This window comes from Neovison vison, chromosome 3, assembly GCF_020171115.1.
Source record: "Neovison vison isolate M4711 chromosome 3, ASM_NN_V1, whole genome shotgun sequence".
Classification (NCBI taxonomy): Eukaryota; Metazoa; Chordata; class Mammalia; order Carnivora; family Mustelidae; genus Neogale; species Neogale vison.
The window spans coordinates 58864975-58883311 of NC_058093.1; the positions used below are offsets into that span (position 1 = coordinate 58864975).

General features: G+C 36.6%; 1 protein-coding gene across 6 annotated transcripts in view; it reads left to right on the forward strand.

Annotated features, from left to right (window-relative positions):
* Positions 1-11336: 11336 nt before the first annotated feature.
* Positions 11337-18337, forward strand: part of SLC4A10 (solute carrier family 4 member 10) — a 304439-nt gene continuing 297438 nt past the window's right edge. For 4 of the 6 annotated variants that reach the window (XM_044242201.1, XM_044242203.1, XM_044242205.1 and 1 more), the window contains exon 1: positions 11338-11566. Coding sequence is in view for 1 of the 6 variants with exons in the window: in XM_044242204.1 (XP_044098139.1) it covers positions 11519-11566 (48 nt within the window). In the remaining 5 variants the exon portion in view is untranslated. Of the gene's footprint in view, positions 11567-18337 lie in introns of all 6 variants that reach the window. The other 2 variants (XM_044242202.1, XM_044242204.1) reach the window with 2 other exon arrangements.

Genomic DNA, 18337 nt, shown 5'->3' on the forward strand with positions numbered 1-18337 from the left:
AGGATAATTTTCTATTAGGTCAGTGATAGTTTGAAAAGTCTTGTTTTCTATAGTCATCGTTTACTGAAAGGGAGAATATTATGCTTTCATATTTAACTATAATTTTAAAATAAAAATTATTTATTAAAGGTATTAATGAGTATTCTATAAGCACTCTTATTGGTTTGTGTGATTTTAACTTACTTGGCTTGAAGAGTTCAAAGTTCATTTTTTAAAAAAATATTTTATTTACTTACTATTTGAGATAGAGATAGAGTGAGCACACAAGCAGGGCGAGCAGCAGAGGGAGAGGGAGAAGCAGACTCCCCACTGTGCAGGGAGCCCAATGTGGGGCTCAATCTGAGGCCCTGAATCATGACCTGAGCTAAAGGCAGCTGCTTAAAGGACTCAGCCACCCAGGCACCCCCAACGTTCATTTTTTTATTCGAGTATAGTTGACACACAATGTTACATTAGTTTCAGCTGCACAACTTAGGGACTTGACAAATTTATAAATTATGCTATGTTCACCACAAGTATAGCTACCCTCTGTCCCATTATAGGTCTTTCTTTTTATTAATGTGGGAGTTGTTCTGGAGTTGCACAGTGCAGATCAAGCTCCTGATCTTACAAACATTTTGGCAGGCATCAAAGTAAGTAGAACATTGACATCTTGGGATATGATAACTCCTCACTTGTTAAACTAGTTTCTCCTCAGCTTTTCCTCATTGTTCTCATTGTCTCATGTGTTGAATAATGCAGTCTTATCATTATTATTTTTGTTTTTATTTTGAGGTTAAGCATCCCTGTCTTTGAGATTGCCCTTTCCTCAGGTCTGAAAAACATCACTGTGTTTCCTGAGGAAGCTCTGAAATCCTTATTCTCTCTAAAGTAGAAAGGAAATATTAATAAAAGAAGGACTTTGGGACAATTTAAGTAAATGAGGACTTTAAACTTAAAAAGTAGGCTACTAGATTAGCATGTAGAACTCTACAGTTGTGGCATGCAGGGCCACCAGACAGATGCCAAAGGACAAGAGTTTTTCAAAATTGTGACCTAGTTTGGTCACAGTTTTTTCCGGGGACTAATGCTGCTCATGGGTCCCAGTAGCTCTTAAGCAGGAGTCAAAATTATACATGAATGTAGAAGTCACTAATAACTTTTTCATTATATGTGGGTGGTATTTGTGTGTCAGTGAAGAAATATTTTGGTATATATGTAGCTCCATAACATAATTTTATAGGGGAACTGAAATGTATAAATAGAATATTATATATATGTATATGTATTATATATAATATATAATTAATATACCATTATTATTATTATATATAATATATACAATATATAATAATATATAATTAATATATATAATTATATATAATATATTATATATGTGTATATATACATATATATACACAATAATTTTTTTTTTTTAAAGATTTTATTTATTTATTTGACAGAGAGAGATCACAAGTAGGCATAGAGGCAGGCAGAGAGAGAGAGGAGGAAGCAGGCTCCCTGCCGAGCAGAGAGCCCGATGCGGGACTCGATCCCAGGACCCTGAGATCATGACCTGAGCCGAAGGCAGCGGCTTAACCCACTGAGCCACCCAGGCGCCCCTATACACAATAATTTTAAGAATAGATTGAATATAAAGATACTTCTGAAGGGCTGGAAAAAATGTGATTATTTTTATTTTTTTATTTTTTTAAGATTTTATTTTATTTATTTGAGAGAGAGAGACAGTGAGAGAGAGCATGAGCGAGGAGAAGGTCAGAGGGAGAAGCGGACTCCCCATGGAGCTGGGAGCCTGATGTGGGACTCGATCCCGGGACTCCAGGATCACGCCCTGAGCCAGAGGCAAAAATGTGATATATTGACGAAAAAATTTCTTGAGTTATAATTTGGGACTCAGCAATAGTTTGAATCAAATATTTAGGATAGTGAGTGGTTCAGAAAAAAAACACCCAGAAGACTTTTAGATGTTGGTGTTTTTCTAACTCCACATAACCTTTTAAAGAGACATAATCCATATTCGGACTTCTTCCTGGCCCCAAAACCATATTTCCAACTCTTTTCTTACCATTTGCCTCCAGACAACCTCCAACCACCTCAAACTCAATGGAATAATGATAATAGCCTTCATTTGAGAAATTACCATTTACTTGCCAGTGTTATAAATGCTTCATGTGTGTTAACTGATTTATTCTTCAGAACAATTCTGAGTTGTTTCTTTTATTACCTTAGCTTTATAGATGAGGAAACTGAGACTTTAGGAATTTAGGAACCTTTCCCAAGGTCACACAGATATTAAGTGACACTCTTGTGTACAAATCCCATGTTCTTAACCACTGTTATTAGTTTCAAAATAGAGTTCTTAGGTGTTCTTTCAAACTACTCCTTTTACTGTTTTCCATATGTTATCGAATGTTATCACTCTGCATACAGCCAGATTCCTAGACTTGCTTCTTTTCTTCCTTTCCTGCATCAGAATACTCATATCTATTTCTTCCTTTTGCATCACTCTTGGAATTGTTTCCTTTTATCCATCATTACTGCAGCTATCATAGTTCAGGTTCTTATCTCTTGTCAGCTTACTAACTTGTCTCTTTGCCACATGTAGTGCCCCAACATCTTCCATGTTATAGCTTAAGTGATTTTACTGACTGGCTGTATTGTCAAATATCTTTTCTGCTCAGGATCCTTGGATAACTTCCTATCTGTGGTATAAAGTCTAATCTGGGGGAGCTTGGGTGACTCAGTGATTAAGTGTCTGCCTTTGGCTCAGGTCATGATTCCAGGGTCCTCATCAGGAAGCCGGTTTCTCCCTCTCCCACTCCCCCTGCGTGGTTCCCTCTCTCGCTGTGTCTTTGTCAAATAAATAAATAAAATATTAAAAGAAAAAAAGTCTAATCTGTTGTGTATGGCAAAGAAGACTATTTGTAATCCACTCTTTGTCTTCACGTACATCCTTCTTTCCTGCCTCTTCCTTTTATACATTCCGTGTTTCAGCCATGTAGTACTTCTTAGAGTTCTTGAACATATACTATTTCTCCTATCTGGAATACTTTCACTCTATTCTCCCCTAGAGCCCATTTCATATCTTTAATATAGTGGTTATCATATGGGATGCTAAATGAATATTTGTCTTTCCCCATTTCCAAGTGCACTGCAAGCTTTCTGAAAATTTGATTTATGTTTTACTTATCTTTATATTCTTTATATCTCACGTATCTTTATATAGTCTTATTTACTTCACACATAATGTATTTTATAATTTATTATAGTACAAAATGTACCTACTGGCTCATAAGCTCTGAATCAATCAACAGATGGATGGATGGTTGACTACACAAGTAAACACCGTATCAGTTGGTTTATATTTGGTTTTGCAAGTGAGGGAACACTCTTTAAAAACTGAGTGGTTAAGGAAAGTAGGAGAGATGGCTGTCTGATTGGATAGGTTAACACAGTGGCATGGAGTTGGAAGAGTTTTCTTTTTGTTGTTTGGAGATTTGTGGGTGCATGGCATATTTAGAAACCCCAGAAATTTTTTTTAGTGGTAACATGCCAAATGGTTTGGATATGGAGTGTTGACTGATCTGCTTAAGCTTTTTCAACCAGTTAGTTACCAGGCTTGAATTTGAGTCAGAGTCTTCAGTTTTACCCATTTTCATATTCTGCAGGTGTAGAATATACTATATTTAGTCCAACCATCTTATTGAACCAATAAAGAAAGTAAAGAAAGTATTAGGGCAGTAATCTGTTCCTGGTTGCAGAGCTGCTCAGGGACAGAGATTTCCAATCTTATGCTTTCTTCACTGTAAGGAGCAGTGTTGTGTAGTGGTCAAGAAGCTCAGTAAACCAGTTTTCTTGGACTTATATCTCAGCCCTGTCATTTATCAGCTCTGTGGTTTGGGAAAATTCAGTAATCTTATCTGTTATCTGGGGGAAAGTATCCACATTCTAGGTTAATGTGAAGGTTAAATAACTTAATATAGTAAAGTCGTTAGACTGGAACTGTCACATAAGTCATATGTAGATATTTTCATCATTTTTTGATAAAAGGGGGCAATAATAATGCTTTCTCCTCCATGCTGTTCTCACTGAGACTACATTATAGGATCTATCATGCTGTATTGTCTCATGTCTGTAACACCTCTAGACTGTGAGTTTTTAAAGGGTAGAGATCTGGGGTGCCTGGGTGGCTCAGCTGGTTAAGCACTGAACTCTTGATCTCAGGATCATGAGATCCAGCCCTGTGTCAAGCTCTGTGCTCAGTGCTGAGTCTGCTTCTCTCTCCCCCTCTCTCTCTCCCCTCTCCTGCTTGTGCTCTCGCTCTCTCTTTTTCTAAAAAGTAAAGCATTGAGATCTTGCTTTAGTCAAGGACTAGCATAGTATCTGGTATACAAGAGACATTTGATAGGTCTGTTTTTAAACAACGAATGAAATTTTTTATCTTAGAAAATAACAATTAGATAAATATTTCAATGTCTTTGACACTAAAGTAGAATTCATGGAAAATTTTGGAACTGTCATGTTGATAGAAAAGATAGTAGAAAACTGGAGAAAATAGTACTATGTATTATTTAGCCAAGGAAGCACTTAAAGTATCTGGTTTGGGCCATCCCCACTGTAGGATATCTTTTTTTTTTTTTAATTTTTTAAATTTTTTATTTTTTTAAAGATTTTATTTATTTGACAGAGATCACAAGTAGGCAGAGAGGCAGGCAGAGAGGCAGAGAAGCAGGCAGGGAAGCTGGCTCCCTGCTGAGCAGAGAGCCTGATGTGGGGCTCGATCCCAGGATTCTGGGATCATGAACGGAGCCGAAAGCAGAGGCTTTAACCCACTGAGCCACCCAGGTGCCCCACCACTGTAGGATATCTTATCCTGATTCCTGATGTAATTGTTAACATTTCAGTTGTTTTTGTCAAGCCATAGGATCATATCTTTCTGCTCAGACTTTTCTAAATAAACATGAGGAAGCCCAAGTATGAAGCAGGATTTTTATGCATCACTGGTGATAGAAATACTTCAATTTTGGCTTGACCAGTTTCAGTCTTTTAAAATTTTCTCACCATAGTACCAACTTTGAGTTTGGATCTTTTGGTGGTCTTTTTTTTTTTTTAAATTTTAATATAATTAAAATTTTTTTATTATGTTTAATTAACCAACATATATTATGTTCAATTAAACATCATTAGTTTTTAATGTGTTCAATGATTCAGTAGTTGCATATGACTTGGATCTGGTGGTCTTTTTGTTTGGGAGCAAACATTTCATCTGGCCACATGAACAAATTAGAGATTAGTTATAGCATGATATAGAAAGTAAGTGCTTTGGAGACAGTCTGGGTTGAACTTCTTCTTCTTCCTTTTTTTTTTTTTTTGTATTTTATTTATTTATTTATTTATAGCATGAGAGTGGGGAGGGGTAGAGGAAGATGGAGAGAGAGAATCTCAAGCAGAATCTGCACAGAGTGTGAAGCTCCATGAAGGGCTTGACCCCACGACAGGAGACCATGACCTGAGCCAAAACTAAGAGTCAGACACTCAACTGACTAAGCCACCCAGAAACCCTGCCTGGGTTGCATTTCTGACTCTGCTGTTTAGTCACTGTGTGTTTTTCAGTGAGTTATTTAACTCCACTCAGCTTCAGATTTTCCATATGTAAAGAGTTTAAGACATGCATCATCTCAGGTGAATATGTAGAATAATTTAAATAATTATTTAAATACTTGGCAGAGTATCTGACATGTAGTAAACACTAAATAAATAGTAGGGTTTTTTAAAAGTTTTTTATTTTAATTGCAGTTAGATAGCACACAGTATATTTTTAGATTCAGGTGTATGCTGGATCTTCGCCAGAAGGCCAAGAAGTGATAGATTCAGGTGTAGGTGGATGTTGCCATTCACCAGTTCGTTTAAGATCTATCCTATTATACCACTATGTATTGTCTACTAAGTAATTATAGATATTTAAACCAACCATTTTTAAGAAAAGGGCTATAGTTGGAGTAGCAAAGTATGGGTAGATCATGTCAAACTATCTGTATCAGAATCTTTTGTTAAAAATACAGGCTCCTTGGGCGCCTGGGTGGCTCAGTGGGTTAAATCCTCTGTCTTTGGCTCAGGTCATGATCTCAGGGTTCTGGGATCAAGCCCCACATCAGGTTCTCTGCTCAGCAGGGAGCCTGCTTCCTCCTCTCTCTCTGCCTGCCTCTCTGCCTACTTTGGATCTCTGTCCGTCAAGTAAGTAAATAAAATCTTTAAAAAAAAATACAGGCTCCTTGTTCTCAACTTAGTTTGCTGGTTAAGAATCTTTGGAGGTGGGACCTAGGAATGAGATAATTTCAGAAGCACCCACGAAAGCTTATTTTGATGTAAATTGCCCATGAATAAACTTTAAGAAATATTTATTTACAAGGTATATGTTTTCTTGAGAATTTTTAATTGATTTAAATATTTCATTGAAACCAGCATGAATGATGCAATAGACGGAAAGTCTTACTTAATTTGTTAGTATCTGAAATTATAGGATCTGCAGTTTTGGGGCAGTATTTTAAGGTCTTAAGAAAAGCATTCATTCTTTTAAAAAATTTTTATTTTAATTCCAGTGTAGTTAACATACAGTCATATTCAATTCAGATGTACGAAATAGTGAATCAACACTTCCATGTAACACCTGGTGCTCATCACAAGTGCACTCTTTAACCCCCACCACCTATTTCACCCATCCCCCCACCTCCTCTCTGGTAACCATCATTTTGTTCTTTATAATTAAGAATCTATTTCTTGGTTTGCCTTTCTCTCTCTTGTTTCCCTATGCTTGTTTGTTTGTTTCTCAAATTCCACATATGAATGAAATCATATGGTATTTATCTTTCTCTGACTATTTCATTTAGCATTATTCTCTCTAGCTCCATTCATGTTGTTGCAAACAGCAAGATTTCATTACTTTTTATGGCTGAATAATATTACGTTGTATATATGTACCACATCTTCTTTATCTATTCATCTATCAGTGGGCACTTGGGCTGCTTCCATTATCTGGTGTTCTTTCTGTTTCTTTCAGATGTCTGTCACACTGTCTTTCGAATATCTGATCATTTGTCTCTCTTCCAGACTGTGAGCTCCTTGGAGTAGAGACTTTGGATTTTTAGTTTCTAGCACAATATTGGGCCCATAGAAGGTATTTAGTATATCTTTTAAATGAATAAATCAATCTTTATGTATCTCTCTTGATTTATAATTGTGTTCTTGAGAGGAGGCATTGAATTCAAACAAATAATTAAGTTTCTTACCAGAAATAGAAGAGCAATTTTCAGCTGTTCAGTTTTACCCTATTTTTATTAATGTTGAAGTAAGATAATATTTTTTATCTTTTTAAAAAGATTTTATCTATTTTTTGAGAGAAAGAGAGTGCAGAGGGAGAGGGAGAAGCCGACTCCCTGCTGAGCAGAGAGCCTGATATGGGTCTTGATCCCAGAACCCTGAGGTCATGACCTGAGCTGAAGGCAAATGCTTAACTGACTGAGCCACTCAGAGGCCCTAATAATATTTTTAGCATAATCAAGTTTCCCCCTACATTTGCATAACTGCCTTGTATTTCTTAATTTAGTCATTGGCATTTAATTTCTCATGGATAATGCAGTAGGAAAGCTAGTTTTGGGGCACTTGGGTGGCTCAGTTAGTTGAGTCTGATTCTTGTTCTCAGCTCAGGACTTGATCGTAGGATGTGAGTTTGGGCCCTGTTCTGGGTGTGGAGACCTCCTTAAAAAAAAAAAAAAGCCAGTTTTAAGTTTCAGAAGCCTAAACTCAAAGAATGCACTGTTTCTAAATAATAGCATTGTAAGGAAAGATGAAGAACTACGTTGTCCATAGCAAAAGATTCTCTGGAATGGAGGAGGGGAAGAATTGAAAGGAACAAGAGCTTTAGTTACCAGTGTACACTCTTGAGAAAGGACTATGTATTCTTTCTCTATTAGTTGGGTACCTGTTAGTTTTGGGGGAGAGAGAGAAAATGATAAATGATTCAAATAATTTGGCCAAGAACATCTGTAAAAAGGAGTAAGATTTGCCACCTTTCAATTCTAATGTTATACAATGAGGTTCTTGATGGTATGCCACATTTGGGAGTGGTCAGATGTCATCATTTTTTAAGTTGTCAAGAAAGAACAGTTTGGGAGTTTCTTGAATTTTTCAAATTCAGCTAAACAATTTTAGACTGATGAAGCTATTAAATCTACATAAGATACTTTAAGTTGTTCAGAACATTTGTATATATCCCAAAGGATAGAAGTACCAACTAGTAACACTTAAGTAAATGATATGAACAGTGCTCTGACACATTGACATATGTGGAAAAATAGTCATTTAAAAATACTAATCTTCAGTTAATATTATTATCAACAACATAGTATTAATGTTCAGAATATATTTCTGATCTTGTTGCCCACCTCAAGTTTAGCTCTTTAATACTAAGAAGGGTCAAAGCAAAGGACTTTCTGATCTAAGCCAGAACCCAATATTACCATGAAAAAGTGTTTTCTTGAAGTGCTAGCGTTGGCAGTAATGGTTAGAACCCAATACTACCAGGATGAAAAAGTGTTTTCTTGAAGCGCTACCGTTGGCAGTAATGTTTAGAATCCAGTGTCTTCTTCAAATACAATTAGATGTATCAAATAAAATATTAGATGCCCTCTTCTCCAAGATAAACACTGTATTAATGTGCATATCTTAACCCCCAGGGCTTAAAATAGCAAAAGGAGGTAGGGACTGAAAGGACATTGGCTCCATGCTGACTTGCATACTTGGGGGAATTAGTAAAATTTGAGGTCAGCAAGAGTCCCAGGATCCAGGAAGGAAGCACACCATGGTGGCTGTGTTCCTTTAATATTGGCCACTCCATGGGCAGCTGGGAAGGAAGGTGGCTCTTCTGTTTAGTGCTCTCTATAATTCCCCTTTGCATGGTTGGCTTGTGGCCCATTACAACTTTTATTTCATTCTTCAGAGAGGAAAATTCCACATTCATATTGCTCAGTATGACAGGAAATAGCATCAGTAGCACAGGGCCTCACACATAGTAGGACTGACTGAGTGAAAATTGGACTATTATCTCATTCCAGTAAAATGTCTGGAACATTCAGTTCCTTGGACACATTTAGTCTTTGTAATACTTAATGTTATGTTTGAAATTATGGCTGTCAAATTGCGCTAATGAAATCTCACTGGGTTTCTAAATAAAACAAGATAAAAAGGAACTCATTTTTAATCTAGGATCCAAGGAAACTTAACTGTAGTGGAAAGAGTGCTGGACTTGGAGAAATGTAAAATTTACCTGGAGGAATTTTTCAAAAAACATATTCTCAGCTACTTCCTTTCTTAGCCTCCACTAAGGACATATCAGAATCTCCAAGGTAAAGAGTATATAGTGAAGGGGGAGGGGAAGCTGCTCATACAAGTAGGAGTTTCTCTTCCCCAACCTCTATTCTTTTCACTTTCTGAGTTTGAAAATGAATGGAGAGGTTGATTTCCTAGGGCTTATCTATAAAATGCTATGGTTTTGTTAGTAAAAATTCCACTCCCTAGTGATGCTTTTCTTCCCAGAAGTTATATATTCTATATTTACCTTCTTCACTAGACTTGTTTATTATGTGGAAATATTTTCTGAGGATATAGGCCTTAATTCCAAAGTCTTTTGAGTGTAAAACAGAAGTAGTAGATTAAATGAGGATCATTTTCTTTCCCCACTTTTCATTTTGCTAAGCTAGCAAAAATAATTTGGATCAGAGAACTGTAGAGATATGGGCTTGCTTGATCTCTAGAAGTGCAATGTCTCTGTTGAAACTCTGGCTAAGTCCTGTTGCATTGATAGAAATAGTAGCTCCAGCATATAGTGAACACTCAGGAAATAGTTGTTCCAGCAAAGTACCTATGTGGTTTAATAATATACACTGTAGGAAAATACTGATTAAAAATAATTTAAAATACTATCTTATTTTTATTTTGGTTTTCTGAACAAAAAGTCAGACTTTTTCCTAGTTACATTTGAATTCTTTTTGAACAAATATAAATTGGATGACTTAGAGTTTCCTAATGAGATAGAAATAATTCTTCTAGAGAGGTTGTCACTTTTCTACTAATAAGTTGTTTGTGATAATCTGCTATAGTCATGAGAGTGGAAAGAGAGCCTTTATTTATCAATCTGTGGTAGAAAGTCAAGTAGGGCCCCAAATTAGCAAATTCTCAATTAACACCTTGTTATTTAAGCCCTTGGAATCATCTCTATGTGTTGTGCACAAAGTTGCTACTCAAATATATGAATCATTATGATTTATAAAAAAGTGTTTTCTTATCATCAAAATACGTTTATTGTAAAGAATTGTATTGAGAAGGTAAACAGATAAAAGTTATTAATAATTCCACCTATGAGGAATGTTGTGGAAAATTTTGGTGTGTTGCTGAAAATAATTCAGTATTCATTCCTGCTGATGACTGCCTTTTAAATCTGGTGAAAAGATAAGCTATCTGAATGATTTTTAGTCATACTTATTTAACCCCTTTTCATTTGTAACCTCTATACTCAACCTGGGATTCAATGATACATTTATTTCATTACTTAAAATACTCTGGATCTATAATCAATTCTAGAAAATATGTGGTCACTCAGCAGCCATTATCAACTTCTTTTCCCTAGAAAAGAGCTCCTCTGGCTCATTTTCTCCCATGGATTAGAGAATCCCTGTACTTCTCTTTTGCTGAGACTTTTAAGGCAAAAGGGTACATGCTTAGGCTACTCTTGTCAGATTCATTTTCTTTTCAAAATGCTTTAGTATCTTGATAATTGCTACTATCAAAATACTTTCTTTCCTTATTATTTTTGTTGGGAAGTCATAGAAAAATATATCTTATTTGTGATAGTGTGTGACTTACCCAAGTTTCTTATAATTAAAATATTGTAAAGTATCTGTCTATCCAATTCTTACTCTGTCAACAATGACTAGTTTCAGTCTCACTAAGGCGTATCAATTTTGGCGCCATCTTATCTGTCTTTAAAAACCCCCTCTACTCAGAGCAGGACATCTAGTACACCTTATTAGCATCCTCTTGTTTGAATTATGTCTCCTGTGGGGTCTGGGAATGAAGTGAAGTGCCTCCAAGTGTTAAAATGTGGCCGAGCTGGTTGGAGTGTACCTTGGATGAGTCTAGAAGTTGGCATCTTAGGCGAGATTCTTAATGTCCATTAGACTTGCAGCCTTTCAGGCTGTATTTTATACCAGTAGCCAGGTGTGGGCAGTGACACAGGGCTTGGGAGATCTCTCTTACCGGCCCAGGGATCCAAGGCATTCAGTGCAAAACCTGGCCAGCAGCCCGAGTGAGTAGGAGCCATGTGACTCTGGTGAGTTGGAGTGTGCAATTGCCTCCTGCTTCAGAGCTACCTGATCCGAATACTAAGCAGAGCGAGTGCCGGGCTGAGTGTAGGACATTGAAGACACTGCAGAGAAAGGTGCTTATTCCAGAGGCGTTACAAAACATGGAGATTAAAGACCAGGGAGCTCAAATGGAGCCGCTGCTGCCTACGGTAAGAGACAACCTGCTGTCACAGATTAGCCGCGTTTGCTGCGGAACCTGTCGGGCAAGCGGTCGGCTGGCTAGATGCAGTGATCGTACTTTTGGGGTGGTGGATAGCTCCCACGACATATGGACAGGGGTCTCCTCCCATCTCGGGTGACTGAAATGCATAACGCAAAGCACATGATTTTTTTTCCCCCTCTTCTCAATATGGATGCACTACGGTGATGAAATGTCTCATGTTTGCTGCTGTTTGAAGAGATGGCTAGGTTTTAGCAGCAGGGGCAGCTGTGTGTCTCTCTTCCTGCTTGTTTCTGTCTATCTCTGTTTCTCAGGCTGTGCAGTGGTGGCTGAAGACCCTGCAAAGAAGCCCCCCGCCTCTTTTTTTTTTTTTTTTCTTATCATATTCCATTCATGTTAAATTTCCTCTCTGTGCCTGATCCCCTGGCAGGGAGGTAAGGGAATCTGCTGCTGTTGCAGCTGCAGAGATTTAGCCTGCAGAAACCAGGGGAAAGGAGAGCAGGAGGGTGTGTGTGTGTGTTCTGTCAATCTCTTAAAAGGAAATGTGTCATGGTTCACATACAAAGAAGGTATGCATTTTGGGGGACAAGCAGACAATTTAGCTTAGAATATCTGAAAGGTTCCTGAATTGTTATTTTAGAAAAAGCCTGTTTATTTCTGGATCTTAAGACACCTCCCTAGATATAATTCTTGGGTAAGTAGTTGGTTTGCCTATCCTCTCCACAGTCTCTCTGGCTGGCTCACAGACTTTGTAGCTCTTCAGGCAACATCTTTCTCAGTCTGGAGCAGCTGATGTTGCTATGTGCAAGGAGAAAAAAAAAAAAAAAGAAAACAACAACAACAACAACGACAACAGTATTTTCTCGATGCAACAGAAATGCCAAATGTAAGCTTCCAGCCATCTATCAGCATTATCACAGCTCAGAACAGCAGAAATCTCCTCCCTGCACCAAATCAGGAAGAGGGGCTGTTCTCAGCTCTGTGTTACTCAGGTTGGTGACCCACCTTGCAGACTAGGGACTGGGAGCAGGCTGTCCATATCCAAGTCCATTCTGAGGCTTTGAACACATCTTAACATCAAATGATACCTCGGAAGAGGGGGTGGGCAAATTCTGGGCCACTGTATTTTTAGGGCCTTACCTCTCCTGCTGGGCTCAAAATCTGCAAAAGATGCCAGTTTGCATCCGGAATTGGCTGTGGCTACTGAGCATGCTCAGTTTTCCTCAGGACGCTAGATTTGGGCCGGGAGGGAGCAGGAGGATGGGAAGAATGCAGGCATCACCACTGCGAATGGAGGCTAAATAAAGAGCAGGGCAGTGAGGGGAAAAAAGGGAGCATATCAATTAGCCTGCCTGCTTAAAAGTAGAGACATTTCTTTATGGACCAAAGCAGAGTTATTTTATGAAAAGGAGAGTAAAAGATTTGTCTATCTTCCCAAACTTGAATCGATACATAAATTAGGATTCTGTGGGTACTCAGAATAAAGGATGGCAAGAATATCAGAGAACTATCATTTCTTGGATAAAAGGAAGGAACTATACATAGGAATTGGGGGATGGAGATTTAGGAAAAGTTAAGATATAGGGAAAAAACCTTTTTTGGGGGGGAAGTGGTTTGGAAGTTGTCCTAGAAAAGCAGGTTGAAGTCAGTTTCATGTGGCATATGAGTTGTCACTTGTAGGGAACACTTAAAGGGTTTGGGACAAAATGAGGATTAACTGGAGGAATTTACAAGGGGATAACTTTACTGGGCTAGAAGGGCAATCAGTGTGTGACTTAAAGGAACAGAGAAAATACAAGTGTAGCTAGAAAAGAAGGTTTATAATAGGTCTGATGGAAATTTTTGAAGAGTCAAAAGTTGCATTTTATGTGGACAACGGCCAGTACAGAATAGTTACATAGTTACATAGCTTAATGGCAAAAGAAGACCATGCTAGCAGTTCATTATATGAAAAATAAACTTGACAGATTAAAAGGATGCTGAATTACTAGCCTACTTTGATATTTATATAGTATTTTCAGCTTTTCCAATTGCTTTTATGCCTTTTTATTTCTTTTAGTTTTCAGAATAATCATGTTATATAAAGTGGATTTTATTATTTTATTTTAAAAATGAGAAATTGAGGCATAGGGAATTGGAAAAACATGTCTAAGGTCACACAGTATTGAAGCCAGGACTGGAATATAGGTCTTCTAAAACTAGTTCAGAAAAAAAGCACTCCTTCTTTCTTTCTTTTTTTTTTTACATTACATTATTAATCAGGCTTATCATAATCAGATCCTGAACTGGAGTTTTTATACTTGAAAGAGAAAGGAAGAAATAGCTTTGGACTCTTTTAGAAAATTAATCAGATGACTTTGCAAATAGTTATGTAAGAAGCAATATGGCATACTATTTAAAAGCAGTCTAGTAGGTCTCATTAGTAAAGATAGAATTAATCTTTTGAAAGTATGAAGCTAGGAATTTAGGATATTGCATAGGACTTCAAACTTTTCCTTGACATTCAGAGTTGAGTTTGCTTCTAGGAGTAATCTGACAATCTTTAAATTATTAGACCATGGAAGATACTTCTAGGAGAATATTTTTATAACAAACATTTTTATATCATACCATTTAATTTTGGGTGATATTGTAGTGGTTCCATGTTGGATCCCTTCTAAAATTCTGTTTAAAAGGAACTTATTTTAACTTGAACTTGCTTATAAAACTGCCCTGAGGTGTGGAACTAGAGTAAAGATTGCTTTTTAAAGGTAATTTGTTGGTATAGAGTAGGTGGTAGAAGATAGCACCTTTTAAAATGTTAATTCTAGATTTCCAAATGGCCCAGTTTATTGCTTTATCAGGGAAAAAGAAGTTATGAAAAGTCTTTATTATTAAATTGGGGAAAGGGAAATGGGACTAAAATGTCTAAGTAACAAAAGAAAACATAACTTGGCTAAGTAATATTGGTATTTTTATTTTACTTAGATAGTAATTTAGATTATAATACTAATTTAATGAAAACATACGCTCATAGTAATGCATAGTGCACACAGTTATACATAGTAATACATAGGAAGCAAGATGTGTTATAAGATACAAATTCTTTTCCTCTTTATAACTTGGATTCTTACTCTACAATGGTGAGTAACTATAGAAATAAATGTATGTGGGGCGCCTGGGTGGCTCAGTGGGTTAGGCCGCTGCCTTCGGCTCAGGTCATGATCTCAGAGTCCTGGGATCGAGTCCCGCATCGGGCTCTCTGCTCAGCAGGGAGCCTGCTTCCCCCTCTCTCTCTCTGCCTGCCTCTCTGCCTACTTGTGATTTCTCTCTGTCAAATAAATAAATAAATAAAATCTTTAAAAAAAAAAAAAAGAAATAAATGTATGTATAGGGTGCTAAGGTTGCTGATGAGTGGGAGCTAAAGCCTACAAGATTAAGTTCATATTACATTACAGATGTGGAAGTGAGATATTTTTGATGGAGAATTAGAAAATATCTGGACAAAAGTCTGGAACTCAAATAGAGTCAGTGAGTATGGCCACAAAAATATTCACACTTCCAGATGTCATTTCTTCCCAACCTTGGAATGATGATTGCTTCTGTAGTCTTAGCTGGGCGTAGACAGACTACAGTGCATTGCAAGATGCTTCGAGTGAATGGGGGAGTGTGGGTGCCGCGTTCTACCCTTCGTATAGAGAAACTCCCCCCTTCCACATGTTCATACCTCATAGAATACATGACGCTGATCACTTGGCTTTCTGTGAGGATACCACTTTCAATCTGCATAGTAATATTAGTTAAGTTTTATTTATTTTTAGGTAAAATAAATGTAAATTAAAGTTCTAATATATTGTCTCACTTAAAGAGTTGTTTCAGATTCTCCTTAGAGATAAGTTGCTCTTATTTAGAAAAAAGAATCAACTAGTATTTATATCTCTTTTATGGAATCATAAATATTTTGGTCAGAAAAGGACTGGAGAGCTCAACGGCATATTTTGGGCTAACTCCTTAATTTACACGTGGTGAAATTGGATACCAAAGACATAAGAATGTGTATTTAAGGCCATTCCGCTTACACCAGTTAATGGCAGAGCTCAGATCTCTTGATTCTTTCTACCATTGTATAGTTCCTCCTTATTTTTTTTTTAATTTTATTCATTTATTTGACAGAGAGAGAGAGAGAGAGAGTGCGCACAAGTAGGCAGAGCGGCAGGCACAGGGAGAGGGAGAAGCAGGCTCACCCTGGGATCATGACCCGAGCTGAAAGCAGATGCTTAACCAACTGAGCCACCCAGACAGCCTGTGTCATCCCTCTTCTAGCATAGAGTAAATATCTGAGCGCCAGATTAAAATGGTGATGGTAATTGGACAATCTTTACAAAGTAATAATAGGTACTGTCTCAGGCTCACACTAAGCGCAGACGTCTCTAGTCTTCATGATGATCCTGAAAGTTTGCTAATGTTATCCAGCCTTGCAGAGAAGAAACTGAGGCTGAGAAGATTAAGTACCGAGGTTTACATAGCTAATAACTACTGAGCTAAAATTTGAAAATACTGCATCTAATTAAAAAGTGACTGTTCTCTTTAATTAGAACCAATTAAAAAAATAAAAGGAATACCAATATAAAATGTGCTTTCTCATCTACCTCTTCAAAAGTGAAAGTACTCTGATATAAGATGTTATAAAATGCCGGCCATATAGTACATGATTCCACTTATATAAAAACTTCAGAATAGGCAACTCCTTAGAGACTAAAGTAGATTAGTGGTTGCCAGGATCTGGGGCAAAATTGGGGAGTGATTGCTAACATCTATATGTTTCTTTTTTGAGTGATGGAAATATTTTGGAATTGCATACTGGTGATGTTTGTATAACATTGCGAATTATACTGAATTGTATGCTGCAAAATGTATTTTACCTAAAAATATTGCAAAAAAATGTAAGTTTTTGTTTAATCATTATCACTAAGAGGGAAAAAGTTGAGGATCTAAACAATTCTTATATAAGTCATATTTATATAAATCAAGAAAAGGTCTACTGGAGTATATATTCATGAATATTTACAACTTATACATACATATATGCATATACTCGCACGCACTTGCACACACACACACACACACACACACACACACATACCCTGGATAGTCTCTACCATAAAATTTATTCTTTTTGTCAAGACAATGCTGAGGTTGGTCAGGATTTCAGTAGACTAATTGCAGATCTAGAGGTCTTTTGAAATCTATCTTCAACGTTGAGTTAAGAGAGTATTAGGCATATCCTATATATGAGAGAGGAAGAGAACTATTTAACTTGGATCAATTTTTTTTCCTCCCAATAATTTTTCTGAACTTTCTCTTGATCTACTTTAAACTTTAACATAAGTAACATCAAAACACCTAAATTTCTAGGAAAATGCATTTTTTTACATTGTATATCCCTGTGTTACCAGCAATTTTTTAACACAATTGTTGTTCTAGCCTCATATCTTATTATGTTACTGTGGACTACAGTAAGTCAAACTCCAAGGAAAACATTGATTCATTATCAGTCATTTATAGTGATTTTCAAAGTATGTTTCTTCTAAGATCTTATGATGCTTAAGGAGATTTCTTACATATCATAATAAATGCATATAATATATCATATATATAATTTAAATATCATAAAATTCTCCCATTGTAAATGTACAATTCTGTGATTGCCAGTAAATTTACAGAGCTGAGCAACCATCACTGCAATCCATTTTAGAACATTTCATTGTCCCAAAAAGCTTTCTCTAGCTCACGTCTGACCCTGGACAATAATTAATCTACAGTTTGCTGATTTGCTTTTTGTTTCTGTAGATTTGCCTTTTCTGGACATTTAACATAAGTAGAATTGCACAATAGGCAGTCTTTTGTATCTGGCTGTTTTCACTTAGGTGAACCATTCTTGTTGTCCATTCATGGTGTAGCATGTATCAGAAGTTTGTTCCTTTTTTTTTTGCTGGAAAGTATTATATTGTAAGGATGGTAGACATTTTATTTATTGAGAGTTTGGTCATTTGTATAGTTTCTAGCTTTAGGTTATTATAAATGGGGTTGCTATAAATTTTCATGTGTATGTCTCCATGTGGACATATATTTGCATTTCTCTTGGGTAGAATCCTATGAGTGGAATAAATTAATATAAGATTTCATGTATAATGTTCAAAGAAATTGCGAGACTTGTTTTCAACGAGGTTGTGCCATCTTACATATACCAGCTGCACTATAATATTAAGTTTTGGTTTCTCTACATTTTTGCCAACACTTGATATTTTCTGTCTTTTTGACTGGTCATTTTAATGAATGTGAAGTGGTATGCTCTTGTGATTTTGATTTGCATTTTCATAATGAATAATTGTCTTAGTCCGTTTGGTCACTGTAACAAAATAGCATAGACTCCGTGGTTTATCAACAATAAAAATTTGTTTTGCACAGTTCTGGAGGCTAGGAAGTCCAAGATCAAAAAGCAGCAGGTTTAGTGTCTGGTGAGAGCCCATTCCTTATAGATGGCCATCTTTTGGCTGTGTTCCCACATGACAGAAGGAGAGGGGAGCTCCCTGGGGCTTCTTTTATAAAAGACTTACCCAAAGGCCCTACTATCTAATACCATGACTTTGAGGGTTAGGTTCTAATATACAAATTTTGAGGAAAAACATTCAGTCTACAGCAATAATGATGTTGAATATCTTTTGAAGTACTTATTAGCCATTTATTTATTTTCTTTGATGAAATGTCTATTAAAATATTT